Genomic DNA, 10,367 nt, shown 5'->3' on the forward strand with positions numbered 1-10,367 from the left:
GCATCAAGGTCTTTCCTAATGAGTCAGCTCTTCGATTCAGGTGGCCAAAGCATTGAAGCTTCAGCATCAGTCCTTCCAATGAATGTTCAGGATTGATATCCTTTAGGATTGAATGGTTTGATCTCCTTGCAGTCCATATAAAGTACATTCAAGTTAGGACAGAGTTAACGTTCATCCAATAAAATTATTTTGTCCATGGCAAACATTTTTAGCCATTTGAACTCTTAAGTATATTTGTGAAAAGCATCCTCTGTAGGTAAATTGAGATTGATCTTTTTCCTGACTTGAGTGTGTTTCTATATAGATAGCCTTAACTTTATTTTGAAATAAATTTTTAAAAATAATGTTTCCCAATCTGTTTTTTAGAATCATAAAAAGAGAGAATATAACAACAACAAGAAAAAGACTAAAATTGTGACAAAGACCCAACTGGGTAGGTTTACATTTTATTCTCAATTGGGTAGGTATCTGTTTTATACGTTTTTATTGGATCTCTTAAAATGAATATTTAGAAAAATACATAGTACACCTACACAGCAACATCACTCTAAGGACTACTGAGGTTTTCAAGCTACATTTCAAATGTGTGTGCTCCTTTGCATGTGCTCCTTTCTTAGTGTTGTTTTAAAATTTTTTGTATGCTAATTATTTCATTTGTCACTACAAATTCTATATGCAGTATATGTATGCAATATTATCATCACCTAAGTGTAAATATGAGATACAACAAGTGCACTTTTGATGAGTGATTAGTTTTCATCTATTTGGGTCACTTTTATAAATAACACCCAATAAACATCATCATTGTTGAGTTTCCACAATGGACCTAATTTGAAAGAACCTAACAGACTCTAGTACAAGGTAGTTGTTCAGTAAACATTTGATCTTTTTAAGATGTATTCTAGATAGTCCATGTATAGAAATGTGGAGGTAACAATAAAGATACTGTATAATCACTAGCTCTTTAGAGTTTACAGTATGTTTTCATTGATGTCATTATGGAATTAGAACCTAAATCCAGAATTTAATAAGCTGTCCAAGATTTTCTTCCTTAATGATAGCTGTTTATAATAATACCAGTCAACAGTCATCAACTTGAGTGCCATTGTTCCATGAAGAAAAAATTATGGAAGATCCTTTACTTGTGAGGGTATCCATAACAATGCAGGTATTAATATAATGGGGCAAATGCCTGAAGAAAGCTAGTCTTTTTCTCTTTCCCAAGTTCTGGGGTCCAATGTAATCCTAACCAAAACCTCTACTAACAAAATCAAGATTCTAGCCTACATAGCTTTCTCTCCTCAGTTGTTCTTGGGTCCATCAGGAACAGACTTCAGACACCTCTAATCAATTTCATAGTCTTTGCCTCTTGTTTGGAATTGTCCAAACCAGAAGCTAAGATGTTACACATTTGAGTAGCATTCCTGTTCTAGGCTTTCTCCCCTAGAATAGAGTCAGAACTTAACCAGATTATAGCACCATCTGCTAGTCCATTTATCCATGGCATTCAGCCATTTTTCCTGACACAGGCAAGAGACTTCAGAAAAACAAGACCTATTTTCTCCCTTATGCAAAAAAGAATTTTATTCCTTCTGCTATACTATATCATTTAATGAACATGAAATAAGAGAGAAGGTAAATAAGAAGGCCTCATAATTCAGAAGAAGTTGATTTGCTATGAAGTTGATTTCAGTTTCAGGTTTAACTGTTTTCCCTCCTACTTTTTCTTTTATTTTCAGGATCTCTTGGTTATAAACTCTTCTTCATCTGGTGCTGCAACAATGAGTGGGAAATCCCTGCTCTTAAAGGTCATTCTCTTGGGTGACGGTGGAGTTGGGAAAAGCTCACTCATGAACCGTTATGTAACCAATAAATTTGACTCCCAGGCTTTTCACACCATAGGGGTAGAGTTCTTAAATCGAGATTTGGAGGTAGATGGACGTTTTGTAACTCTCCAGATCTGGGACACTGCAGGGCAGGAACGTTTCAAGAGCCTTAGGACACCCTTCTACAGGGGAGCAGACTGCTGCCTCTTGACCTTCAGCGTGGATGACCGGCAGAGCTTTGAGAACCTGGGTAATTGGCAGAAAGAATTCATCTACTATGCAGATGTGAAAGACCCTGAGCACTTCCCCTTTGTAGTCCTGGGGAACAAAGTAGACAAAGAGGATAGGCAAGTGACTACTGAGGAGGCACAGTCCTGGTGCATGGAGAATGGAGATTACCCTTATCTAGAAACAAGTGCCAAAGATGATACTAATGTGACAGTGGCCTTTGAAGAAGCTGTCAGGCAGGTGTTGGCTGTGGAGGAACAACTGGAACACTGCATGTTAGGTCACACTATTGACTTGAACAGCGGTTCCAAAGCAGGATCTTCATGCTGTTAAAAGTAGGAAGCCGTCTAAAAATGTGCCCCAAAGTGATCAGGCAGTAGTGTGAGAATCACTCTGCCCCTCTGTTAGTGCACACACATACAAAAGGATAGGAGATAAGTTTCTGATGTGAACTTGCCTTTCAAGTTGAAGTTGTAGAGCGATTTAAAGAAAAAAAAAAAAGCTTTATCAAGCCAACTGTATTTTGTGTAATTTCTGCTATTTTCTTCTTGTGTGTATCAGGACATTTCAGAAAACTTTAGTCCTGAGAGATTTAAATACTTTTCAAATCACAGTTTAATCTTAGAACCAGCCGCATGAAGGAGTTAAAGAGCTACAGCTATCCCTTAAAGCGTTCCATTAATCAACTAACAAATGTCACCATTGACTCTTGCCAAGCAGTTTCTGACATGTCTGCCAAAGGGGAAAAAAATAAGACTCTGAGATGTACTACAATAAAGACGATAATGCAAACTAGGATGTCCTAAGCTTGAATGAATTATAAAGAGGTGGTAAAGATTAGGAGTGCAAAATATAATGATGCACACTGCCTTGTTTAAACACTTGTGTATGGTTTGCTCCCATCTGAACTTTAAAAAAAATGCCATCGCGGTAAGAGATAAACTAATGACTCTGGAAATTTATTATACTCGTTGTATTTGAAGTAACAGGGTCCTAGTGAATGGATTATGCTTCATTATGCCAACCACCCTTGCAAATAGATGGTTGGTCTGATTTTATTTCGTAAGTCTACTTTTGCTGCACAGGGGTGTTGCTTCTCTGACAACCTCTTATCTAGCAATGCTGCTTAGTATATGGCTTTGAATCCAGTGCACTCTGCTCATAATTGTGATGGTCCTTTGGTCACCATACTGTGCTCTCAGAGAAGCCTTCAGAACAGATTGGAGGATACTGGGCTTTTCTCATAAGGTACCTTAACTCGAATATTTATTGTAGAAGAAGGAACTGATTTATTGTATGTTGCACTGTATGTTCAGCTGGCCAAACTAGGATGTTGAAAGTAACAAGAGAACATGCTTTAACCCAGCATTAGAATGAACTCATAATTAGAGTTGTCCAGCAGTGGAATGGTCTGCCTTAATAGTGAACCCTCTTCCAGTGAAAATATTCAAGATGCTAGATGACCATCTGTTAAAATACCATAAAAAGAATTTCTATACTGACTAGATGTTTGGTTTAAGGTCCCTTTCAGCTCTAAGTCCTAGGAATCTATGAGCTACAAACTACGTAGAAGTGCCATGTTATAGTTAGATATATCTTAAGACAACAGCTACGACTATGGAAAAGGACTTTAACATTTCTCAGACTATTCTGGGATCAGCCTTTAACAGCAACCACATAGCTCTTTCTTTTGCTTTTGCACTATGGCAGGAAAAATTCTTGAACTCCAAGTAATCATTACATGCCCAATATAAACATCCTGAAGATACCATATTAAAATACAAAAACGGTTTGTCAGAGTTTGATTACCATGACTGCCAGCTATATACTTTATTATGAATATGCAGTCTAGTTCTGGTCAGTTGATTTATTTGTCCTGCGTAGCTTTTAATCTGTACTTTTACAACATCAATGATGAAATAGTGACCCAAGGTAGTGAGGGACAGTTAAAAATGAACACAAAAAAGACCTAGGTTGGGAAGGGGGCAGGAGCTTTCACAGGAATATAGCCTAGAACTCTCCAATGTAGCCACATATGGAATCAGCCTTACAAGTGGGACCTTATGTGTTTTAAGAGCTCTGGGACTTTTTGGCAACATTGATAAGTGGAAGATGATATTTTAATTGAGTCATACTCAATATTTCCAATTTAAATATGGTCCTGACCCCATTGTCTAACTAACTTTGATGCCAGAAGTCGAAGCCAGAACGGGGACCCCACAGCTCTTAAGTATTGGTCCCTATCCTGCCTATGCCTATAGCCAGCCACACTGGTTTCCAAGTACTATGATCATTTTGCTACAATCATGTTAGAGTGAAAATCTGTACATCAGAACTGTTAATTGCTAATTGTTTTTAAGTGCATGAGACCTGGGGCCTTCTCTTTCTACTTGCACTCAGCTTATAATAGTTTCTATTTGTAGATCTCAGGCCTTCATAAAGACCTCCATCCACTCACAAAAGTACTTGTCACTATGAGAATGGCACGTGATCATTTAAGCAAAAAATAAAAATTACTTGGGTATCCCATTCATAGGCCTCCTGTCTATCCAAGACAAGTGTTAATTTTATTGGCAGGTCAGTTGAAGCCCCTATTCTCTTAGCCATACCAGTTTTTTTTTCTACCAAATCACTACATAATATATTAACAAAAACACTTAATATTAAGTGACAAAAAGTGGTGGCATTTTAGTGAGTAACACTCAGTGGGGTGCTGACATAGAGTTTGGTTAAGATTTAAAAAAATAAAACACCAAAGGCTGAAATCTGTGAGTACCAGGATCTGTGCATATAGAAAATTGTGTACCCTAGAATGTGCAGTGCAATATTTTCAGTAGGTGTTTTTTTTTTCATGAACACTGGATTTTTTGAAACAAGATGTTTCTAATTGAAACTATACTGTTTTCAATGGTCCATTAAAACATCATACAGAGTATCTATTAATTTATTTTCATGTATTGGGCTAACATTCAGGGGGCATCCGTTTTCATATATCTTCAGTGGATTGATGAATTTCAGGTTAATTTGTGCCTGCCTCAGCCATCTCTATTGTACCCTGAGGTATTCCACAATCCTCTTGTTGCTGGTGCTGCTAAAAACTCAAAATTGTGTATCAGATATTTTGTTTCAACTGTAAAAAAAAAATCATCTGTGTTAAAGTGAATAAAAAGTGCATTTTGAATAACCAGTATACAATGTGTGTGCTTCTTTTTTCCCTTTCCCTTTTCAAGCAACTGGTGAGTGTGACAGAGCATATTCATCTATCAAGTTACTCTTTCAGACTGTCCTACATGTGGCCCCTGGATCATTTTTTCATGTGGTACTTCAAGCAGCCACTACCTATTGATCAGACAGACACTGTTCTACTGATTGGGAAGCAAACTCGAAAGATTAAGATGGGAAATTTCCTTTTATTTTATGCCAGTTTTTAATACATAAAGAGTATTGGGACTAGAAATTAGATCTTGACTCTCCACTTTATTTCATCATTTAAAACAAAAGTAAGCCATCACAAAACAGAAACAGAGCTTACATGTTCCCTTTATTTTCTTGACTGACCTACTGTCCAGATCTTAGGAAAATATGAAAATATAGGCAAAACACATCTGAAAGCAAAGGATAATTTTGTTAAATATTCTATTGCCTCTCACATATTGGACTTTAAAGAGACTTGGGTTAGCATTGATCGAGCGATTTGAATATCCAGTACATCAGCACAAGTCTCTCCACAGCACATCATTTCCAGATCATTCCATCTGTCACAGATTCAGTCCCCTTCCCTCCCGCCCTCTACTTTGCCTATGGAACTTTCAGCAGTCAAAATCACAAAGGGAAAAACAAACAGATTTTTTTGCCACATGTACTCTTTCCCTCACTAAGGAAAATTATGTAATAAATTATCAGACCAACCTCAACTACAAGCATCTGAAATCCTTTTGATTGGGCTAGAATGATGTCACTTTTAAGGTAGAAGGTCACAGATCTCAGTTCAGTTCAGTTGCTCAGTCATGTCCACCTCTTTGCAACCCCATGGACTGCAGCACACCAGGCTTCCCTGTCCATCACCAACTCCCAGAACCTACTCAAACTCATGTCCATCGCATTGGTGATGCCATCCAATCATCTTATCTTCTGTCATCCCCTTCTCCTCCCGCCTTCAGTCTTTCCCAGCATCAGGGTCTTTTCCAATGAGTCAGTTCTTCACATCAGGTGGCCAAAGTATTGGAGTTTCAGCTTCAGCATCAATCCCTCCGATGAATATTCAGAACTGGTTTCCTTTAGGATTGTCTGGTTGGATCTTCTTGCAGTCCAAGGGACTCTCAAGAGTCTTCTCCAATACCACCATTCAGAAAGCATTCAATCTTGTCATATATCTCCAAGCTCTTATAAAGGATTTGCTCATCCAAAACTGATACTTTAAAAACTAATTTTCTGTCTTTGCAGGTTTTCTTTTTTTTTAATTTTTAATTATTTATTTTTGGTCGCACTGGCTCTTCATTGCTGCACGTGAGCCTTCTCCAGTTGTGGCAAGTGGGGGCTACTCTTCCTTATGATGTGTGAGTTTCTCATTACGGTGACTTCTCTTGTTGTGGAGCACAGCCTCTCGGCCCATGGGCGTCAATGCTTATGACACACAGACTCAGTAGTTGCAGCTCGTGGGCCCTAGAGGATGGGCTCAGAAGTTGCAGCACATGGGCTTAGTTGCTCTGCAGCATGTGGAATCTTCTCTGACCAGGGATAGAACCCATGTCCCCTGCATTGGCAGGCAGATTCTTATCCACTGTGGAAATAGTTTGGCTATAGTTCTTCCAGGAAATGTGGAATAGATGATTTCTCCTCAATTCTATAACTGAATATTTAAAACACACTGGGAAGATTGAAGCACCAATATGAGTAGTTTAAGGCTGGAAGTGACATCTCTACTTTCATTTGAATTACCTGAAGTAGTTCTATTGTCATTTAGTAGCTAAGCTGTGTCCGACTCTTTGCAACCCCATAGACTATAGCCCATAGGCTCCTCTGTGAAATTCTCCAGGCAAGAATACTGGAGTGGGTAGCCATTTCCTACTCCAGGGGATCTTCCTGACCCAGAGACTGAACCAGCGGCTCCAGTCCCATCTCCTGAATGACAATGTATATATATACCTTAACCTCAGTGATCCACATAACCATTTCACTTTTTTATCACTTTGCTACGGAGATATAGGATTCATTACCACAGAGTGCTTTTCTTACATTTGATCTTTAGGGCAAGTAAACTGTGATACAATTTTTTTATTAAATATTCATATATGTGCATTTTTTAACAATCTGATCTCTCTTTCCTCCCAGCTTTATTGAGGTATAATTGACAAATAAAATTTGTATATACTTAAGGTGTTCAAAATGATGATTCAATGTACATACACACTATGAAATAATCACCACAGTCAAGCTAATTAATAAATCCATGACCTTTCAGAGTGACCTTTTGTTTTTGGCTGTCTTTTTAATTTCTTCAATTTAACATCACCAATAAAGCCCTCATTTTTACTCCTTTACCTTTAAGAAAAGGAAAGGATAATGATAGAAGCTAGGTATAAAGAATGAAAATAAGGCTATTAAATTATTAAATGTCTCCTTAGAGGTATGTTTGCAAAAACTGGTAAGCAAGGATCTAGCTTTTCTCTTACTCATGGAGGTGGTGATGTTTATAGGAGAGTTATTATGGTTTTCTTTTTTTTTAAGGGGGTGAAGGGTTATTTCGTGCTTTCCCAGCCAGAACAAGTGTCTTCGCAGCTCAAGATGTGAAGGAATCGTCACCTTTAGTTGTATAGGAATTGCTACAGTGATACATGTGTCTTCATAAATCACTTCGTCTTTTCCAAGGCAACACAGGGAATTTTGGTTCAGCCATATTTAAGTGCCGTTTTAAATGGTGGGTTTTGTGAGTGCCAGTATGTGTATTTTTGAGCAATCTGTAATTATGGGTCAATGTGTAATGAATTTCATTATAGCACTCCTGAATTTTAGCCAGACATGTCAAACTGTGCTTCTTTTACTTAATTGATTGATGAAAAGAAATTGAGAAACTCCACCTTGATGAAAGAAATGCTAGCTGTATTGATTAGAGTTCAAATATAAATCATGCCTTCCTGTGGTTCATTCATGAGGAAGCAAGAAGGAGGCTCATCTCTTCTCTTTTCTCTTTCATTGTTCCTAGCTGACTTAGAAACCTCATGGCCAAGGGTGTGTCCTGTAATATATTGTTCAGCACAGAGTTGGAAGAGTAAGTGTTGGTATATCCTTTGAATTGTCTCTTTTTTCATTTGTTCCCAACAGGAAAACAGTGTCACCAGCTGACACTAAAAATTTGTTTTTATTTTTTTTCCTGATTATGAAAGTCATACACATCCATGGTAAAAAACAAACAACAACCAAAAAAATCTGAAGGAAAAAAAGAAACAGAAAAGCAAGATAAAGAAAATGAAAGTTTCCTTTAATCTTATTACTCTGAGGTAATCAGATTTTTAAATATTACTTTTTAGTGCGTTGTGTGTTTTAATATATTTATGTAATAAAGAAAATTGATATCGTACTGCACAAGCTGATTGTAATGATTTTCGCTTACCAAACGTGACATTTTTCACTAGGTCATTATATATTCTTCTAGGGATTATATTTAATGCTTGCATAATATTCTATTGAAGGATTTGCCATAATACATGTAATCAAGGAAGAGTTGGTTCTCTAAACCTGGAGCTTATATTGCTCCATTCTTTGACTGAAGAATAAAGCTTTCCTTTGCTTCTGAAAAAAAAAAATGATATTTCAGATACTTATTGCTAGACATTTAGGTTGTTTTCCAATTGTTTCCTTTTTACAAAGTAAAGCAGCAGTGCATGTCCCTAATATTAATCAATTCACATTTCTATTATTTCTTATAAGTAAAATTCTAGGTCAATGAGAATGAATATTTTTATGATTTTTAATATGTATTATCAAATTGTCATCTAGAAGAAAAGTTGTCTCAAATTACATCAATAACAGTAAAATAAAAGAAGGCCTATTTCTATAAACACTCAATTTTTCATGGAATATTATCTTCATGAACCACATATGCCTAATTTGATGAATGAAAAATAATCTCATGTTTTGATTTGCATTTCTTTCAATCTTTGAGAATAAATAGTTGTTCATGAATTTATTGACTATTTTTATTTTTTCTTGAGTGAATAGCCCATTCTAATCCTTAGCACATTTGGGGAACAGTCATTTTTGTTTCTTATTGATTTCTAGAATCTCTTTATATATATATATAATATGCATTAACCTTTCATCATATTTGTATTACTGGTTTTCTGCAGTCCTCTCCCATACCTCTTCCTCTTTAATTTTGCTTATAATATTTTTTTAAATGTTAGAAGATTATTGAAAGGGTTAGCAGGGTGGTGGAGGAGAGAGAAATGCTACTTGATCTGTTCTTTGTTCTTGACCACATTTGAAACTATGCACTTATTCTTGTTTAGAAAGATTATGAGTCTAATCTTGTGTCATCATGACAAAAAATTGATAGCAAAATATTCAACTTCTTTATCTGCATGATGTCAAAGGCTGGTTCCATTTGTGGTTTTTGCTGTTATTTTAATGAATATTATTCTGAAATCTTATACGAATACAGAAACAGTGACAGTTCAGCTTTCACCCACAAGGGGGTAATAAAGACCAGTATTCAGCGGTAGATGAACCACAAGACTGCAGACTGTTAGGAGCTGAAGGGGCGCCTAGAAATCATCCAGTTAGTCCACCTTCTCTTTATTTTACAGATGAGGAAAACTGGAACCTGGAGTGGTGAAATAACTTGCTCGTGGTCACAGAGCTGGCCAGTCAAAGCTGAGTCCTAACCATTTTCCAGTTGACCATATTGTGATTTAGTTACACTGATACAAACTATAAACCCATACATTTTTTTCTAATTTTAAATTTGTTTTTGTCTTTTCAGGTAAGAATCACATAAAATTAACCATATTAAAGTGTTAAATTCAGTAGCATTTAGTATATTCACAGTGTTGCAATCACATAGGTTTTAATCTTCTGAATTCAAATCCCAGTCCTGCCACTCCCTGTAAACTTGCTGATCTTCATTTTCTTCAGCTTATGTAATAAGAAAATGTCTTCCTTATCATGTTGTTTTGAGGATTACCAGAAACAATATTCACAAGGACCTAGCAATATTCTTGGCACAGAGTAGATGAGAAATTCTTTCTTTCCTTCAAGATATTAATCAACAATTCCCCCACCTATATTTATTTCATATTAAGAACAGAAACACGT

The 10,367-nt window shown here is 36.5% G+C and overlaps 1 protein-coding gene across 1 annotated transcript; it reads left to right on the forward strand.

Annotated features, from left to right (window-relative positions):
• The first annotated feature begins 362 nt into the window (after nt 1-362).
• Nucleotides 363-5,238, forward strand: RAB9B (RAB9B, member RAS oncogene family). The gene is made up of 2 exons (XM_040264988.1): nt 363-433; nt 1,740-5,238. Exon 2 carries the CDS (start codon nt 1,782-1,784, stop codon nt 2,385-2,387), a length of 606 nt encoding a protein of 201 aa, XP_040120922.1. The 5' UTR covers nt 363-433; nt 1,740-1,781; the 3' UTR covers nt 2,388-5,238.
• Nucleotides 5,239-10,367: the final 5,129 nt, after the last annotated feature.

Source organism: Oryx dammah, unplaced genomic scaffold (genome assembly GCF_014754425.2).
Source record: "Oryx dammah isolate SB20612 unplaced genomic scaffold, SCBI_Odam_1.1 HiC_scaffold_23, whole genome shotgun sequence".
NCBI lineage: Eukaryota > Metazoa > Chordata > Mammalia > Artiodactyla > Bovidae > Oryx > Oryx dammah.